Raw genomic sequence first — 19749 nt, forward strand, 5'->3', positions numbered from 1 at the left:
TGACGGTAAAGCTGGGGAAGATCCTCAAGCCCATGTCATGACTTATCATCTATGGTGTTCGTCAAACTCGTGGCTTGATGATTCAATCCGGCTCCGCCTTTTTCAACGGACCCTCACTAGCTCTGCTGCTAAATGGTATATTGAGCTAGCTCGCGGATCTTTTCAAGACATTAACTCGTTGGCTATGGCATTTTTAACTCATTTTCAGTTGCCAATACAATATGAAACGGGCACATATCTCCTGGCATCCTTAAAACAGAGCACGGCTACGCATATCTCTGATCATATCCATGAATGGAGACGACATCGCCATTTGATTAAGTTTTGGATTCCTGATCAGCTTCTGACTGACTGGTTCACAACCTCATTTGTCGGTCTAATAGCCCGGGACATTGCTATGGGGGCATGTGTAACTGAAAATCAAGCTATAGCGCATGCTCAGTACCTTGACTTGGTTTACTCCCAGTCCAGTACACTATATGATTATTTTCCTAATGCTCCAAGGCCCGTAACTTCCAAAGCCCTGCCAACACCATCTGTTGACGACGTCATTGGTTCTGTCAATACATCCTCTAAGAAATCTTCTGTGAATCCTGGGAAGCAAAAGTCGAACACTTCAAATGAAAACACTTCTCAGGCCGTATCCAATTCTGGTAACACTTCCAAGGTTAACGTCGTTTAGTCCACCATGGCGAACAAAGCCTCGAAAGGGAAAAAGAAGGGAAAAGGAAAGAATAAGGCTGATCAACCAAAGCAAGATTCCCCTAAACCTCCACCCGAGGAAGGTGCCAAACGCAAGCCTAAGTATCCTTGCCTTATCTATGACAAGGATCACTATACTAAAGACTGCCCCAGGCGGTCTGAAGTTAGTCATTTGTTAAAAGGTGCCCCTGGGACTCCTGCCGTGCTCAAAGAGCCTTTTCCCTCGCAGCAAACGCAAATGGTGGCCGATCCATCTCAATCCTCTTCTCCCTTTGGTTCTCAGGTATTTATGGCTGGGATGATTCCCATCCACATTAGTACTCAGGCAAAAGAGTATCTGTTGCCTGCCGGGAAGGAAACTGAGGTCCCCTCTAGTGCTTCCCCATCCAGTTCTGTTCCTCTCCATATCGAGCGACCTAGCACTGAAGCGGTCATTCGACCTCCTCCTAAACGGGTGCTCCGGAAGTCTTCTTATAACCCTAATGTCCGTGTCGCTCAACACTATAGCATCGTTGAGGACTTAGCCCAGGCTCCGTCAGCTATGTCCGCATTAGAAGTCCTCCAGAGCTACCCCTCTCAGAGGAAGTCCTTGCTATCGGCTATCGGTAGAATTGACACGGCCGACTCGAATTTGATCACTTTTGACCTAGATAGTCATATACCGAGACTGCCTCACCAAATTTCCTTCCTTATTCAGGTCATCATCAATTCTAAAACTATTCATTGCACCGTCATTGATGAAGGCGCTTCTACTTGCATAATGTTTGTTGCTTGTTGGAAGGCTATCGGTTCTCCGACTCTGAGCCAGTCTCCTACGACCTTGGAAGCCTTTGATGGGAGAGAGTCTCATCCTTATGGTATACTCCAACGTTTGCCTATTACTCTAGAAGGGAAGATGGTCGAAGTGGAGGTCGAAGTTGTTGATGCCAATTTAACTTACAACCTCCTTTTAGGACGAAGCTGGACATATGCCATGCGAGCTGTGGCTTCATCTCTATTTCATGTTATTCGTTTTCCTCATCAGGGGAAGATCGTCACAGTAGACCAGTTGTCCTTCTTCGCCTCCTCCTCCTTCGATGGAAACGTGCCTTTCGTGGAGCATACCTTTGTTCCATGTGAGAGTGTGGGTGCTAGACTCTTTAAAGATCCTACCCTTATGGGTGTTTTTTCACTCCCACCTCCCAACATCGCTCCCATTAATATGATTTCTGTTCGCTCTGATCCTTGGGTTCTTCCTCCTATTGATCAGATAGAATCTTGGGGCGATGAGATGCCATTTTGTCCTGTATCGGCTCCATCCCCTGAACCTACTCCTTCTAGCAGAGCTCTCAACTCGTACACTGAATCCCCTTGGCTTGGAGATGCCACTTCTTCAGACTGTTTGAAGGAAATAGTTCCCACTGATGAAGCAATTATTGAGACCATGTCTTTCGAGGAAACCCCTTGATCTGATCATCATCATCGTTCCTCGTTTCTCCCTACACATCGGGAAGTGTTTACTTGTCTCGAGCAGTTTTCTCCTTGTCTCCCCTCCCAACCCCTTCAGACACACATCTAAATTCATCAAGTGTCTTCTGAAGGGAATATGGGGAACATTACGCAAACTCAACCAATCGACATCTCTGTTAAACCAGGGATTATCGAGCACATCCATATTGCAGTAACTTGTACTCTGGAGGAGATTCAGCTTTATACTAATCTTTTTCACAAATTTCATAATGTGTTCACTTGGTCTTACGAAGAGATGCCCGACATCGATCCTAGCATCGTGGTGCATGAGATACCTACCTATCTGGGTGCCAAACCTGTTCGACAGCGTCTACGCCCCGTGCACCCCCGAAAGGCTACAGCTATTAAAGCGGAAGTTGAAAAGCTTCTTAAGGTTGGCTTCATTTACCCTATCCCACTCACAGATTGGGTTTCTAACATTGTCCCTGTGACTAAAAAACAGGCCACTATTAAGGTATGTGTTGATTATCGCGACATTAGTCGTGCCTGTCCCAAAGATAACTACCCTACACCTTTTATTGACCAGCTCAATGATGAGTGTGCCAGGAGTGAAATATATTCATTCATGGACGGCTTTTATGGTTATAACCATATTAATATCTCGCCTGCGGATCAACACAAGACCGCCTTTATCTGTCCGTGGGGCACTTTCGCTTATAAAAAGCTCCCCTTCGGTTTAAAAAATGTCAGTGCCACCTTCCAACGTGCAATGTCTTATGCGTTTCATGATATTTGACACATTGTGTAGCCTTACCTGGATGACCTTCCGGCTCATTCAGCGAAGCGCCAGGACCATCCAACCCACCTTCACGAAATTTTTATCCATGTCGACACTATTGTATTCGGCTTAATCCACATAAGTGTGTCTTCTGTGTCGATTCAGGCAGACTTCTTGGGTTCATCGTCTCTCGGGGGGGTATCCATCTCAATCCCCTTAAAGTCAAAGCCATCCTGAATCTCCCTCCCCCTGCTTCTTTGTAGCAATTGCAGAGTTTGTAGGGTAAAGCAAATTTTTTACGACGATTTATTCTGAATTATGCTGAAGTGGCCAAAGGCTATACGCAATTATTAAAGTATGAAACCCCTTTTCTTTGGGATACCGCTACACAAGAGTCATTCAAGCACCTCAAGGCCCTCCTTGTTTCTGCTCCATTGTTACGTCCCCCTGACTATCACCGTGACTACACTCTTTATTTAGCCATTGCCGATACCACCATTGGCATGGTTCTAGTTCAAGATGATGATGATGGTACTGAGCATGTCGTTTACTATCTCAACTGCAATTTACTTGATACGGAAACTCGATATGCCTATGTCAAGAAGTTGGCATTGGCAGCCATTTGCGCCGTCTAGCGTTTCCGCCACTATATATTATTGCATACCACGATAGCGATTTCTGATTGCAACCCAATGACATACATCTTGTCACATCAGTTACTAGGGGGAAAATACTCAAAGTGGATTGTCATCCTTCAAGAGTTCGACTTGGAGTTCACCACCACCAAGTCTAAAAAGTCCCTCATCTTCGCTGAATTACTTTGGTCCCTACCATCTGTTACTGTGCCCTCTCGGTTAGAGGACCATATTCCGAATGAAACTCTGTTCTTGATTAGTACCCTCGATCCTTGGTACGGGGATATTATTGTCTATCTCCAGACGTCCTCTTTTCATCCCGATTTGTCCAAAGATGCTCGGCGACAAATTCGCCATCATTCTCAACCTTATCACATTATTGGGGACACCATGTACTATCTCGACGTTGACTCTGTTCTCCATCGATGCTTAACATTCGAGGAAGTCGAACGAGTTCTAAATGACTGCCATTCTGGCGCCTGTGGTGGTCATATGTCTGGGTATGCTACTGCTCAGAAGATCCTCTGTGCTGGTTATTTTTGGCCTTCTATCTTCAAGGATTGCATTCTTGTCGTCCGCTCTTGTCATGAGTGCCAAATCTACCAACGGAAGATGCATGCACCTCCTGCTCCTTTGCACCCTGTCATTACCGTCGACCCTTTTGCCAAATGGGGCATTGATTATATGACCTGTAACCCTCGCTCGGCCGAGGGGCATGGGTATATCATCGTTGCCATTGATTATTTCACGAAATGGGCCGAGGCGATGCCTACACTATCCGAAGATGGTCACACAGCGACGCAATTTTTATTCAATCATGTCATTTCACGATTCAAAGTCCCTCAGGCTATCGTCACTGATCACGGCAAACATTTCCATAATCATATGATGATTGAGTTAGCGACCCAGCTAGGCTTGCGGCATGATAGCTCGACACCGTACTATCCTCAGGCCAATGGCCAAGTGGAAGCTATCAACAAAGTTTTAGTCACGATGCTTCAACACACCATCGGCATGCACAAGTCCAACTGGCATTTGATGTTGTTCTCCGCCTTATGGGCCTACTGAACTTTAGTGAAGGATACCACTGGGTTCACCCCATTCCAATTGGTTTACATTCTAGAGGCTACCCTTCTGATTAAGTGTGAGATCCCTTCTCTTAAATTAGTTGTCGAATTACTCCCCAACAATACTCCGGTAGAAGAACGTCTTCTCTACCTAGAGCGGCTAGACGAGACTCATCGACTAGCCTCTCTAGCCGTTGAAGCACAGAGGAAGAGAGTGAAAACTCACTTCGATCATGCTTTCCATCCTCGTTCTTTCATTGGAGATTTAATCTTGCTTTATGATCAAGAAAATGATAAGCTGGGGGTAGGAAAATTCGAGTCTATGTGGCATGGGCCTTATATTGTGAAACGAGTTTTGCAAAAAGGGGCCTATGAGCTAATTGATTATGAAGGGAACCCTCTAGATAAGCCCCAAAATAGGCTTTATCTGAAAAAAATATTATGCATGAACCCCATGCATTTGATTTGTACATACGTGTGTTGTCAGCAGGTGTGTTGTGTGTGTGTTTTCATGTCTGGCTTGGTGTGTAGGCTTAATCACTGCTTATTATGTCTTTTTGCTTCTTATGCAGATGTCTAGTACACCCTACATTGGTTTCGCTAATGGTGCCTACCGCAATATCCGGAACCTTTCTTTTGCGGCGTGGGTGATCTACGATCCTCACGGTGAGTTAGTAGACCTTCAAGGTGTTTGTTTGGGTTGCACCACAAACAATGTCACCGAATACAATGTTGTCATTGAATTACTGACTGAGGCCATCAACCTTGATATTTGTACATTGGTTGTGAATCTGGATTCTCAGCTTGTTTTCCACCAGCTTAACGAGCGTTATTCCATCAGAGATCACCGGATTTTAAGGTTGTATTTATGTGTTAAATTGTTGGAAAGAAATTTTGATTTTATTACATATCAATACATTCCAAGAAGATTAAACACATTAACTAATGCATTAGCAAATCATGTATCAGACAAACATTTACGCAATATGTAATCAAAACAGCATATAGAAGCATTCAAAACACAATAGTGAACCATAAGAATATATATATATATATATATATATATATATATATCGTATGGTGCACCGAGGCGCTCAAAAAATAAGTGTATATGTCCAAATAGAGTATGTGCTCTTCGTACATTCGAGACACATGTCTCTCAAAAAATCAGCAAGAAATAAAACCTAGGCATCTACTGCAGTGGGTTATGCTCCTTGTAATACACCACTGCTCGTGCGACTCGCCTCAGGAGTCTATTCACCCTAGGTATCACCCCTACTATATGTATCTGGTACTCTATGGGGACCTCCTCGATTCCCCTGTAATCAGGGATCCCCTCCGTCATGCCCTCAAGATTGTGGGCCACTGTCTCCACTGAACTGCCAGCTGGGAGAACCAACGCCAGCTTTCTGATGCCCTGTGGATCCCTCCGTGCCTCTGGAGCTAGTCCCACAGGCCTCTCTGGTCCCACATCTGCAAGTAACATAGAGTACATCTTTAAGACATATGCATGAAAAAATCTAAAAAAAATATCATAAAAGACAAAATATAAAAATAGTGTGATCAAGTGTTTTACCTCCATCGTCCCACTGCTCGCCAGCAGGCAGCTGCATGTCAGGGTCTCCATGAAAATCCATACCAGCATATGGCCAGTCCTCGACAAAGATCGTTTGGTGATCCAGCCACTCGTGGAATAGTGTCCCCCATGACATTGGTCGTCCGCCACCCCCTCGTGGCATAACATGCACCCACCATGTGATCCGGGTCTCCCACGGTCTGGGCCTGTCCAAGTCCATATCCTGCAACTGAAGTGTCGGCACCCGCTCCAGCATGAGCGGGATCAAGATAGACCCATAACCAAATTGCTTCGCCTCCCCGCGACGACATTTGGTGAGCTGTCTCTTCATGTTGATCGTCACCGCTTCCGCCCAGTTGTACATGGTTAGGTTGAGGCAATCAAGGGCCAACCGAAGGTGGGTCTTTGTTGCCTCGTGTTGGGCTTGGGAGCCCGCTGCCCTCGTCACCATAAATAGAACTGAGCAAAGAACCAAGTCTTCCACCGTGGGAATTGCCACTTTCCCGCTGTTTGATTTGCGTGCCCCTAGGCACACTCGTGCTATCAGCATGTCCAGTGATTCGCCCCCGGTTCGTTGGCCCTCTAGAATCGGCCTCTCGCCGCGATGGGACAATCCGGTCAGGAAATATATGTCCGTAGCATCGAACTCAATGTCTCTGCCCCGGATAATGAACTTTCCGTCTGTTGGGTTCCAAGCACGAATTAGCAACTCTAACAAATCAGGTTGAGCCCGAAGATGCGGAGTGAGAAAAAATTTTAGTAGCCCGCAAGCACGTAAAGCATTTCGGCACCCAACATCATTGAATGCTTCCTCATCATTGATATCGTGAGTTCGTTCCTGCCAAACAAATGCCATGTTGCCTTGCATTAAAAGAAAAATGAATTAGAGCTCTTTTCATAAATTTAAATCCATAATTTATACAAAAATTCAACTTCACGTCGTCGTCGCGGCTGTTTTCAAAACAGCGGCGACGGCGCTGAGTCAATAGTTCATTTTTCCCACGATCGTCATGAGAGTACATCTGTTTCTCGCGACAATCACGAAGGTGGTACGTGTAACCACGCTCGGTCGTCGTGGACCTGAGCAGCTTTTCCATGACAACCGAGAGGTGGACTCGAATTTGAAAATTCACCTAAACCCACCTACCTAACACTAAATTGCATAAAAAAAACTACTGAAATGCAGCGCAAGGAAGAATGTACTTACTTGGCGAAGGTTCCAGGACGAACCGTGGATGGATGAGGCCGGAATCAGCTTGAGAAATTCGCTCAGGTTGGTGCTTCAAATGCCCAAAGGTAAAATGTGCAATGTAAATGGTAAAAAAAATGAATTACCCCACCCTTTTTATAGTAATTTTTTGAAAAAATTAAAAAATTATACTTTAGGGTGTGGGTTTTTTCATTTATATCACATTTTTAATTAGGGTTTTTGGGTTTTAACTGTATTTCCGCATATATTATTCATTTATGTCGAATGGGTCTTACGTTTGACATGTTTTGTGCAGAGCTACAGGTGGCGAGGTTACGTCATATTTTATATGCACTTGATCCATAAAGTCTTCTTTAACGCTCTTTTCCGACTTAAAAGGCAAAAAGATTGTCGAGTTATTCCTTTTGACTCGTTAAATGAAATAAGAGGTGATCTGCTTTAAGCTCTTTTCCGACCGTATAAACGCGAAAAGATTGTCGGGCTTTTGTCATTTTAGGTCCGTGATTGGTTACGAGACAACGTGTCTTCGATCGCTTTTCTACTCTTTCGGGTCGAGGTCACTAATGACGAAAAGTACTCATTGATCGTAATGGTCAAGCGGTTCTCTCAAGTATTGCTTTATACTTTTTCAAGCTCGATAGACACAAATCTACGAAAAAGGACTCCACATGGAGTTTTATTTTCCGTGTCTTTTCAAACTCTCTAAACATGAAAAGACTCTGAGTTTCACCTATGCCAGACTCGTTAAACCCTGACGGCATTAGACTCGTCACCATGACGAGACTCGAGCTCCTCCTCTCTAGGGCTCGTTAAACTATTACTAGGTTGGATTCAGCCGAAGATCAAACTTATATTACAAGCATATGCTATCCCCTTCAAGCTTGTTTTCAAAAATAATTGGGGTACTTGCCAGCAATGGTGAGGGAAAATTTGGAAGTTGTCATTGGTTACCTGCGGCAGCTAGTCACTCTTGAATATCGACACTTTTGCTTTTTGTCGAGTTGGGATATCCATACATTGTCATTTGGCCTTCCGGGGTTTTGGGTTGCCATTTAGCCTGATTCCATCTGATCTATGATGTCTCCATCAAGCCTCTGACTTGGTACCTGAATGGAGAGTCGTGTCTCCGATATGTTCAAGAGTATAATCCTTCTGCAGTTCACATCCTTACCTCCTCCTCTGATACTCTATTTCACCATCTACCACTTGTTCCCTATCTCGTGTCGTTGATGGGGGAAACATTATGGCCCTCCTGCGATGGATCGTCTCTTGTCGACATCAGCTCATTATCCAGGAGACTGATCTAGAGATCCCCTTTGGTACCTTGGAGCTTGCATGCCTTAATGGCAAGTTCTTCGTGCCTAACGATCGACTTTCATCATTGGTCGTCGATTGGGTGATTCCGCGAGTGTTCGACTTCGGCTCATTCTTCACACTTCGTGGATTGTACTAGACAGTACCTTGAGAACCATTAGCATTATTGGTGGTTTCTCTCGCGCTTGTTAACGGTTTTCATCATTGACCAGTAATCAAGCGACTTTCTATCATGCTCAACTTCAACACATTTGTTCGCATGCTAGAATTTGTACTATGATCGGTTGGGTTTCAAGACCCCGAACTAAGATCACACATGTTCGGGCTGCGTGGATTGGTCTGTGATTACATGACTCGTTGATGGATGGCTGCGACCATACCTTTATCATTATCATGGTCTTACTAGCTGGATGGCTGCGTCCATACCACATACCTAGTTCGTATGTCTTTTAGATCACTACGCCCATACCTTGACTAAATGAATTTCACTATCAGAGATATCAGTTGTACTTACGCTTGCAGGTTCTTCCAGGTGGTGTTCCAGTTCAGACAGTTTTGTAAAGCATTTCACCCCTCCCACTCTCTCGGGCTTCATACTTTAGGAGGCATCTGTTACACAGTAATTTGTCACTGCCTTCACCCCAGTCCTTTTACTATGTCAGGTGTCCAGTAAAACATGCTCATACTGAACAAATTCTCTCTTATGATTTCAAATCGACCCACTTTTCCTAAGTTTTCTGCCTCGTCGCGAGAATTCACTTAATATGCGCGACGGACCTTTATCATAAACAGTCCACTCGCGCCCCCATCACAGGAGTACATTTGTTTCCCACGACGGTCGAATTTCATACCCCGGCGCGAGTCTATTTGCTATATTTAGCGACAGTTTGACTGAATACATTGCCTACTAGCGATGTCAGCGCTAAATCTTAGTTATGAACTAGCGACGATCCAAATCGGGCGAATTCGTTTCAACAGTCCACCTTCTGGATGTCTTTGGCCATGGTTGTTGGGTCAGTTTGGGTCGCCCTCCTCCCTCTGGCATGGTATTTCCATCTTTTGTGCTGCTTTCCCTAAGGATAAGCTCCCTCTCCCTCATTTCATGGAGACTCCTTTTCCTATAAAATCACTCACCATTGTTATCATCTGCTAGTTCTTTTGGTTGTATAGTGTTGTTGTTTTTGAGTTTGATAGATAGTTGGTGTGAGTGTGACAAGTGTGGGATTGCTTTGTAGTTTGCGAGAAGGTGTGGAGTGCCCTTAACCTTGTGTAAAGCTTGTGAATGAGAGAGAGATATAGATTGCTATTTGGGAGACCCATCTTTGAGAGTGAATGCTTGAAGAAACACACTAGTTGGACCCTCTGAGAAGGCTTGCGACGTCAAGACTTGGTTGTAAGCTTTGCTCTTGATTTATTATTAATACAATCAATGATGATTTCCTATGTCTTGTATGTAATTTACTTGATATCTCATGACTTCTTGACTTTATGAGTAAATATATCATTGTTGTTTCTTGGTTACGTGCTCTGTTGTTTCTTTGTGGTGTTTCAGGTTGATTGCTCATTAAGGAGAAGGAAACGGAAGCTGAAGCAGCGCAACGGAACTTTATCAACCACTGGTTTGAGGTAGGCCTCCAACAACGACTATTTAAGGGAATTAATTGTTGTTTTTTCCTTGCTGTGACTAGACCCACTCTAGGGCTAGATGGGTTACCTCTGTCCGCAAAGGGAACACTTTTCTGCATCACACAACCCAAAGGATTTGAGATTCATGATCGAGAATCTCATGCGTGCAGGTTGAAGAAGGCCCTCTATGTGCTAAAGCAAGCACCTTGAGCATGGTATGAGAGGATCAATAGCTACTTGATGAAGCTATGATTCACTAGGAGTGAAGCTGACCCCAACCTTTACTTTAAGGTTATAGATGACAAGCCTCTCATACTAGTGCTATATGTTGATGACCTCTTTCTAACAGGTGCAGACCCTCTCATTCACGAATGTAAGAGGGCGTTGGCTTCTGAGTTCGATATGAAAAACCTAGGACTTATGCACTATTTCCTAGGACTGGAAGTCTGGAAAAAACCAGGGGAGATTTTCCTATCTCAAGGAAAATATGTAGTGAAGATATTGGAGAGATTCGGGATGGTGGACTACAAGCCCGTAACCATCCCAATGGAGCTTGACTTCAAGAAGTTAAGCGGTAGTGTTGCTGGACCTGTTTTACGAAATACCACCGAATATCGTCAACTCATCAGAGCATTGATGTTCCTAGTGAACTCTCGTCCAAATATATGCTTTGCAGTCAACACGTTGAGTCAACACATGGTTGAACCTCACCACATACATTGGATTGGTGCCAAGAATCTACTGAGATATCTTTGTGGCACGATTACTTATGGGTTAAGATACACTACCAGAAATGTGAGACTACTTGGATATATTGATGCTGATTGGGCAGGCAATGTGGTGGACCGTAAGAGCACTTTCGGGCACTGTTTCTCCTTGGGATCTGCTTTGATATCCTGGATGAGCAGGAAGTAGAAGTCTGTGGCTTTGAGCACTGCCGAGGCAGAGTACATTGCTACTAGCATGGCCTCCTATGAGGCAGTCTAGTTACGAAAGCTCTTCAGTGAGATGTTTGGATTTACATTGGATACCACCGTGATCCTATGTGACAATCAGAGCGGGATTCGTTTATCAGAGAATCCCATGTTCCATGATCACTCCAAGCATATCGATATCAGGTACCACTATATTCGTGACATGGTGCAGCAAGGAGCTATAAGGCTCCAACATATCAGTACAAATGAACAGGTCACCAACATTTTGACAAAGCCCCTAGGAAAGGTCAAATTTCCGACTTTCCTAGAACGACTTGGATTCGTTCAGAGACCCTATTTTGAGGGTCAAGTATGATGTACTAAGCTCCGGGAGCTCCAGGGGGCCGCAGGGTACTTCTTGGAGCAACATATGACCATAAGGTAACTCACCATCCCATGTTGGTGCACTTTGTACAGGATAAAAAGTTCAACCTTACCCTGACACCTCGTGGCGACTATGGAACAGGATGATTAGTTCTCTTGTGGGCCAGGATGATTCATTCTCTTGTGGACAAGATGATTAGTTCTCCTGTCGAGGCATCCTACCCATGCAATGTGGGACTCATCAGAAGTACCTCTCATCTGATCAATGAGCAGGGAAATGAGGATAGGGACCATAGTAGTTCTATTGATGGACACATCGTTGTATATACCGTACTCCCTATGCTAGGACGACCTCCATTAATCTGGGATCAATGATACTGGTCTGGGACCAGTGAGAGTGGTACACCCTCTTAAACTGACTTCAGCTCAGTAGAGGACTGGTCTGGGACTAGTGAAAGTGGTACACACTCCAGACTGACTTCGGACCAGTGGAGGATGGTATGAGACATCCTCGATCACTTCTTCTTCTTCATATTTCGAGCAAGAGCAGAACAGAACAAAGCAGAGCAGAGCAGAGCAGGGGTCAAGTTGTATAAGGCAGTGCATTTGATAGATGAATAGTAGCGACAGTCAGACAAATTGCAAATGGAGTTCTCCCTAGTTGAGAGGGAGTGTTAAAATTGGCAACTAGGGCCAAACTCCATGTGGGTCACCTTATTCATGGCTAATAATATTTTTCCTAGATTCCTCTCATCAAGAGGTGTAGGATTAATCTAAATATATCCGGTTCCGATAAGTATTTATGGAGATATGAATTTATTTTGATTATTGACAAATTATCAAAGTCGGCCAGCAAGTTATGTAGGCTCAGACGCCCAACAGACACATCTATTCACCTTCACAGTTTGGATATAAATACAAGATCACTCCTCATTTGGTCACTCACTTCTCATCATATATCTCTCTCTCCTGCGCAGAAAAAGAGTCTCTTTTCTCTCCTGCACAGAAAAAGAGTCTATTCTCTCTCCTGCGCAGAAAGGCTCTCTCTCTCACCCAAGCCGAAATAGGTCGTTCGAAGTCTTGGACTAGTGCACGGTGAACGACTCACCGGTGGAGACTTGACGAGTTCGATCTAGGGTTTGTTGCCCTAGTTTACGACTGATCTAGGGTTTGCTACTGCTGATATAAATCAGATCTTTGTACTATTTCTCTCTGTTGAATTATTGAAGATAAAAGAAGATTTGATCAAAGGGTTTCCCCATATTGGGGTTTGTCCCTAGGCTAGCCGCCACATCTTGTGTCTCTTGTCTTGGCTTGTTTTCTATTGATCGTTTAAATGTTCTATATGCACTTTACTTAATGTACATGTGATTGCTAATCTATGGATAATAAAAAGAAAGATAAGTAAACTACTCTAAGCATAAAACATACCATAACTTGATACAATAGGACACAAGATATAGGCAATTAGCGCAGGCCAGAACCTCTCCAACTAAGAGGAAAACCCACCAAAATCCTTCTCTTTTTATATAATATCAATTGAAAAATTCCAAGACCCATGACCCTTGACCAACACCCTTCAAGACCAAGTTATCATTCCTTCTTGATGAGCTTTCCTTACACAACTTCCAGCAACAAACTTCAACCTTCCAACAACTTAGACCCCAACAAAAATTTTTGCGACTTCGACCTAGCAACTTCAACGACTTCGACCTAACAGCTTCAATCTTGATGCAACATCAGCAACTTCAACCCAACAACGTCACAAATTTGATCTAAAGGCAGCATCACAGCTTCGACCTTGCAACTTCACAGCTTCGATGCAACTTCATAATTTCGTCTAGCCCAGAAACTGTAGAAACCCTAATGAAAAAGAGAGAGAGACCCAAAAACTTCGATCTTGATCTTATTCTTCTTCTTCATCCCTTTCCAGCGTCTATCTCAAGGAGATCGAACTTGCTTGAGTGAGTATGCGAATGAGGTCGAATTCCTTCTTATTTATAAGCTTGTGAGGGGTACAAATTGTTATCTTTAAGCCAACTTGTCCCTTCATGTAGGCCGACTTGATCTTTGTGCCATGACGAGGTCTTGGAGGGTCTTTGGACTCAGTTTTGACTCAATAATTTTTTTTACAATATGTAACATGCCCAAATGAGTCTTCAATACATGACAATGACTCAATTGACTTTACAACAAATCTAGAGGCACTCAATGGGTGCTTGACCTAAAACTAAATTTCCCTTGAGCATGAAACCCATGGCACAAGAATACCAATAATAAATTTATTTTTTTCTTTTCATTAAATACATAAAATTATGATTCATATGTCATTATGAAGGACAAACCTAGTTACATATTTCAACAAGGAGAACCTGCAATGCAGCCAAGTCCTCTGGCGTGGCTCAAGTTCATCTCCAAAAAGTCAATTCTTCAACAGGTTCTCGCTAATTGCTCAAGTTTTCATGTTTCTCACCAAGTTGGTCCAATTTGGCCTCTCAGCTCTTGCGTTTAGGTTGGTCAATGGGTGGCCCAGTGCCACTCATTCCACAGTTGGAAAAAATTAGGCTCTTTTGATGACTTGTTTCAATTCAGTGTTTCAAGTTACTACCTCTAGTTTCCCCTCTTAAGAAGGGAAGATATTTTGTGTCTTAATCTCTAGTTTCCCCACTTAGGGGGGCAGATTTTTCCGACGAGTGAAGATATCCAGACTGTACGCCATGTATTTTTCAATGTTAATATAATATGAATATCTTTACTGACCAAGAAAAACATAGTAGTATTTAATTTATTATATTAAGTGATTTAGAACCTGCTTATAACCATCATTATGTGAAAGAGAGATTGTAATTGCCAATTTATTCCCTCCTCAAAAAGGTGATTACAACGTAGCCATTTTCTTTGATCAAGGCGACATGTTTTCAACAATTGTTTAAGCTAGTTTGTTCAATAAATATTATTACATCGAAAAGGTGATTACATCGTAAGCCACTTTCTTTATTCAAGGAGACATGATTGTTCAATAAATATTTTTACATCTTTTGAATTTCATTTTGCGGATACATCTACTTATGATATTATCCGAAAGATAAAACTCAAATAAATTCAAATAACAGAAAAACTCTGATATTATTATATCTTTGATTAATTTGTATCTTCATAATTGCAAATAAAAGAACAAATAACAGAAAAACTCTGATATTATTATATCTTTGATTAATTTGTATCTTCATAATTGCAAATAAAAGAACGGTCTTTTAGATCTTGTTTCCCACAATCATATGTATCCACATCAGTCACAGTTATGTACTCTCAACACAATATTTACGCCGTAAGGCGTTCCCCTCTGAAATGAACTCCCCTTATTGTCTATCTGTCACCCTCAAATACCGTCAGATTATATGTTAGACGATTGAGAGAGGTTGAGTCGTTGATTAGCGCGGTCGATTTCTGCCATAGCCGGGGTTCATATCACCGGAAGTCGGAGAGACGAAAATGGCGATATGAAATTCACCGACCTTAGCCTCAGTGCGCTTCATGAACTCGGCTTTGTTGAGATCCGAAGTGGACAAGTTCATTCACAGTATACCAAGAAGCAGCTGTGGCGGTGCGCTCTCCACTGAATGCTCAGTTGCGCTCTCAACCGAAGCTTTGCGTTGGCTGTTTGGCGTTGCGGCCATGTGAATGCTCAGTTGCGCTCTCAACCGAAGCTTTGCGTTGGCTGTTCGGCGTTGCGGCCGTGTGAGTATGATTCCATTCATGTTGTGTTGTATTGTAGTTGCATAAATCTTTTTGATCAGGATGATGAGCATGGCATTAATGTATGGAGGAAGCGCATCTGCGGTGAATCTGGGGCCTTCGCTCTGCAAGGTTAATTCTGCCCTTAATCCCATTAGGACTCCAAAGCAGCAGCAGAAGATGATCAATAATGCCCGTTTTACAACCCCTCCTACCTCTCTCAGGTTTTTAATTTTCTATCATATAAAACTCACTTATTCATGCTTTCTTGTTTTTTCCTTAAGATTCTTCCATGCTGGGCTGCTTGAACAAATTGAATTCATTTTGAGCTGCTTGAATTGAAATGATGAGTGGGCAATGTGGAATTAAGAAGCAATGGGGGGTTTTATCGACAGATCCACTTCCTCGTCCTTCATGAACTCGGGTTTGTTGAGATCGGAAGTGGATAAGTTCATTCACAGTATACCAAGAAGCAGCTGTGGCGGTGCGCTCTCCACTGAATGCTCAGTTGCGCTCTCAACCAAAGCTTTCCGTTGGCTGTTTGGCGTTGCGGCCGTGTGAGTATGATTCCATTCATGTTGTGTTGTATTGTAGTTGCATAAATCTTTTTGATCCACATTGGTTGTGAGGGTTGGTCACACAATGGTTGTGAGGATTGGTCGGATACAGTTTAAAGTTTAGTTATAATGAAGTGGTGTTTCTTACTAACCTAATGATATGGATAACAGAGTGGTGTTTTCAATGAAGTGGTGTCTCCTACTAACTTAGTGGTTGATCAATTAAGTGAGTATGATTGCTTTCTCGGTCATCTTTCGTTTTGTGCAGAATTTGTGTAAAACAATGATTAGATAAGCCTTTCTTAGAGCATCCTGGATTGGTTTTACAGCTATACAATCCCCTCTCTAAAGATCAGCTCAAAACTCTGCTAAGGATAAATTTGTTAATGACAATCTCTCTTAGAGCATCTCGGATTGGTTTTCCAGCTATACAATCCCCCCCTCTAAAGATCAGCTCAAAACTCTGCTAAGGATAACTTTGTTAAGGACAATCTCTCTCAAGTTCAAAACTCTCCTAAGGATAACTTTGTTAAGGACAATCTCTCTCAAGCCGACTGTTGAGACAAGGGGCTCCTTCAGAATGCTAACTAATTTGGGATAGGCAACCTCAATTTACTAGATTTTTCTACTACAACAATCTGTTGAGATTTTTAGCTTTTGCTTTCTGGCTATTTCCAATTGTCAATATATTCCTCTCAAAAAATGGAATACCTCAAAGGCTCTCTTGGGGTTCATAATTTAAATTTTATTTCAGATTTAGATCTTTATACATAAATGTCTCAAGTTTTATTTGCTTTTGCTTTTGCCTGTTTCCAAAGGTCAGTACTCTAAAAAAGGCATTAGGCTTTTTTGAGTCATAATTCAACTTTTATTTTTGGGACTCAAGTAGTTGTTGAGGCAAAAAATGATTTAATTATGGTGTTGCAGGGTTTTGATGTTATCAAAGCACACAACCATCGACAAATCTTTCCTAGCTCCACTGTTGGCCCTAGAGGCACCTGGAGATGTCATTTCTTGGATCAGGTGACCAGGTTCTTCCCAGTTGCAAAATTGGACAAATTCCAGTGAAGTGAACTGAGAGTTTAAACTTCACCCCACATTTGGATTTGTTTGTCTACATTATTACATAGGTGACTATGGTTTGTGGACGGCCTTTTTGGTATTCCTTGTTAGACTATTTTACTACATTCCTAGTGAGTCACAAGAGCTCAAATGCCATCCTATTTTACTTACTTGGTCGTTCTTTCCTGCACAGTATATTGAGTTGAATTGCATGACATAACTGTAGTGTTTGACAAACTTAATTTGTTGGGAACAGGGGAATTGGAACTGCCATTTTTATTTGTGTTACTGGTGATTATTGCTTCTTATCAAGCCATGAACCTGAGGCAAGTTGTTGTTTTCCTTAACAAATGATTGAATTGGTGTTTGGAAATGTGGATGGTAGTTTATGGGATGTTGTTGATTTGCAGAGGAACCCAAGCTGGAATGGTCATTTCCATAGCGGCTTCTGCATACTTGATCTATCAACACGTCACCAGGACAGGGGGTATTAAAAAGGCTTTTGATCAGGGAGTTGTTGTACCCACCATTGCTGCTGCGTGCCTTATCTGTGTGCCGTTCATATTCCTCGTTAAAGGGTATATATTTTAATTTAACCAGGTGTCAGGCCTAAACAGTGCCATATTCGTAAATCCATCTTGACTCCCTACTTAAAATTTTCAAATTATTATTGTGGAAAATAGTACATGTAAGGTGGTGTGTAATAAAGATCTAGTATATAAATAAGTCCAACAAGCTGCATGATTGACTCCTTGGGAGCCTTGTCTTCTTGGACAATCATGTCAATTTGGACTACATGAGAGATTGGTTGAGAAAATTAGATCTGCTCTTTCTGGATATGTTTGAACCTCCTCTGTCCTTTGCAAGGGTAGCTGGTTGGCTGACTTGTTGAAAGCACTATTTTTGTCCATGGAGACAAAAACTGTATGAATAATATTTTAAAGAACACAAGGTTTTTTTCACTCAGCATACTTAAGTGCATTAATCGTGACACAACCAACAATCTTACTATAGTCAATGGCATCATTATGAGCTCAACATAGCCATGGCAAGTTAAACATGAGTTTGTTAATGAACCCTTGAACAGCAATGAGCACAAACTCGCTACAACAAAAGTCTAAAGATCAATTTAGAATGGGGCTCAGGTTTTGGTTCAAAATATTCGATTTTATGCCACGGCTTCAATAATGCCACAGAATTTAGAATTAACTCAAGATTTGCTTCAGATCTTCTAGGGCTTACAAACCCGAAGCCCAAAATTTCATCAGACTTGACATGTGCAAATTTATCCTGCTGTAGTCAATATTGGATGCCATCATATCATTTCAAACCTCTCATTGATCACGTGGAATTTGTTGCATAGATAGTGAACAAGAGTTTGACTTTGTGTCAATTGTAGGTCTTTTCTCCAAGTATCATAAGAGATCCTCAGACTTCCCTCAGAGGCAGGCCTAAACAAGCCCTCTGTAATCTACACATTTAGATCCTCAGATGAACCATTAGCTTATGAAAAATTCCTTCAGTACATAGATTACAACATGCAGCAAGTAGAAGATATAATCCACAAATGTTATCTGCGTGTCCTCTGATATAATCCTTGAAGCTAAAGGCAATCAATGGTGAAACAATTTTCATCAACAGGGATGCAAAAGATTTCAAATCCTCTTAGACAATTTAACTTGTATCACCACTCTCCTGTTAGCACTCCTGCTATAAATGATTCTTCCATATACCCTTCCTGTTTTAACAAAACTGGCAGTAGCAGGCTTTAGTGAAAAATATTCTTGGATAGAGCAAGACTCCAAAGCAGCAGCAGAAGATGATCAATAATGCCCGTTTTACAACCCCTCCTACCTCTCTCAGGTTTTTAATTTTCTATCATATAAAACTCACTTATTCATGCTTTCTTGTTTTTTCCTTAAGATTCTTCCATGCTGGGCTGCTTGAACAAATTGAATTCATTTTGAGCTGCTTGAATTGAAATGATGAGTGGGCAATGTGGAATTAAGAAGCAATGGGGGGTTTTATCGACAGATCCACTTCCTCGTCCTTCATGAACTCGGGTTTGTTGAGATCGGAAGTGGATAAGTTCATTCATAGTATACCAAGAAGCAGCTGTGGCGGTGCGCTCTCCACTGAATGCTCAGTTGCGCTCTCAACCAAAGCTTTCCGTTGGCTGTTTGGCGTTGCAGTCGTGTGAATATGATTCCATTTATTTTGTGTTGTATTGTAGTTGCATAAATCCTTTTGATCCACATTGGTTGTGAGGGTTGGTCACACAATGGTTGTGAGGATTGGTCGGATACAGTTTAAAGTTTAGTTATAATGAAGTGGTGTTTCTTACTAACCTAATGATATGGATAACAGAGTGGTGTTTTCAATGAAGTGGTGTCTCCTACTAACTTAGTGGTTGATCAATTAAGTGAGTATGATTGCTTTCTCGGTCATCTTTCGTTTTGTGAAGAATTTGTGTAAAACAATGATTAGATAAGCCTTTCTTAGAGCATCCTGGATTGGTTTTACAGCTATACAATCCCCTCTCTAAAGATCAGCTCAAAACTCTGCTAAGGATAAATTTGTTAATGACAATCTCTCTTAGAGCATCTCGGATTGGTTTTCCAGCTATACAATCCCCCCCTCTAAAGATCAGCTCAAAACTCTGCTAAGGATAACTTTGTTAAGGACAATCTCTCTCAAGTTCAAAACTCTCCTAAGGATAACTTTGTTAAGGACAATCTCT

General features: G+C 42.3%; 1 protein-coding gene across 1 annotated transcript; it reads left to right on the forward strand.

Moving 5' to 3' along the window:
* The first annotated feature begins 15438 nt into the window (after positions 1-15438).
* On the forward strand, positions 15439-18122 carry LOC149141204 (uncharacterized). Its single transcript, XM_089449355.1, has 5 exons — positions 15439-15614; positions 15786-15947; positions 16875-16970; positions 17266-17335; positions 17420-18122. Exons 1-5 carry the CDS (start codon positions 15454-15456, stop codon positions 17501-17503), a joined length of 573 nt encoding a protein of 190 aa, XP_089305481.1. The 5' UTR covers positions 15439-15453; the 3' UTR covers positions 17504-18122.
* The last annotated feature ends 1627 nt before the right edge of the window (positions 18123-19749 follow it).

The sequence above is a fragment of the Pinus tabuliformis genome, chromosome X (assembly GCF_031772625.1).
Source record: "Pinus tabuliformis cultivar Carrire ecotype Pingquan chromosome X, CPIR1, whole genome shotgun sequence".
Classification (NCBI taxonomy): domain Eukaryota; kingdom Viridiplantae; phylum Streptophyta; class Pinopsida; order Pinales; family Pinaceae; genus Pinus; species Pinus tabuliformis.

Bases quoted from the DNA above. Each gene is read 5' to 3' on its own strand.
- LOC149141204 (XM_089449355.1), top strand. From the start codon at position 15,454: ATGATGAGCATGGCATTAATGTATGGAGGAAGCGCATCTGCGGTGAAT. The intron at 15,948-16,874 runs GTGAGTATGATT...ATGGTGTTGCAG, and splicing joins CTGTTTGGCGTTGCGGCCGT to GGTTTTGATGTTATCAAAGC. The intron at 17,336-17,419 runs GCAAGTTGTTGT...GTTGATTTGCAG, and splicing joins TATCAAGCCATGAACCTGAG to AGGAACCCAAGCTGGAATGG.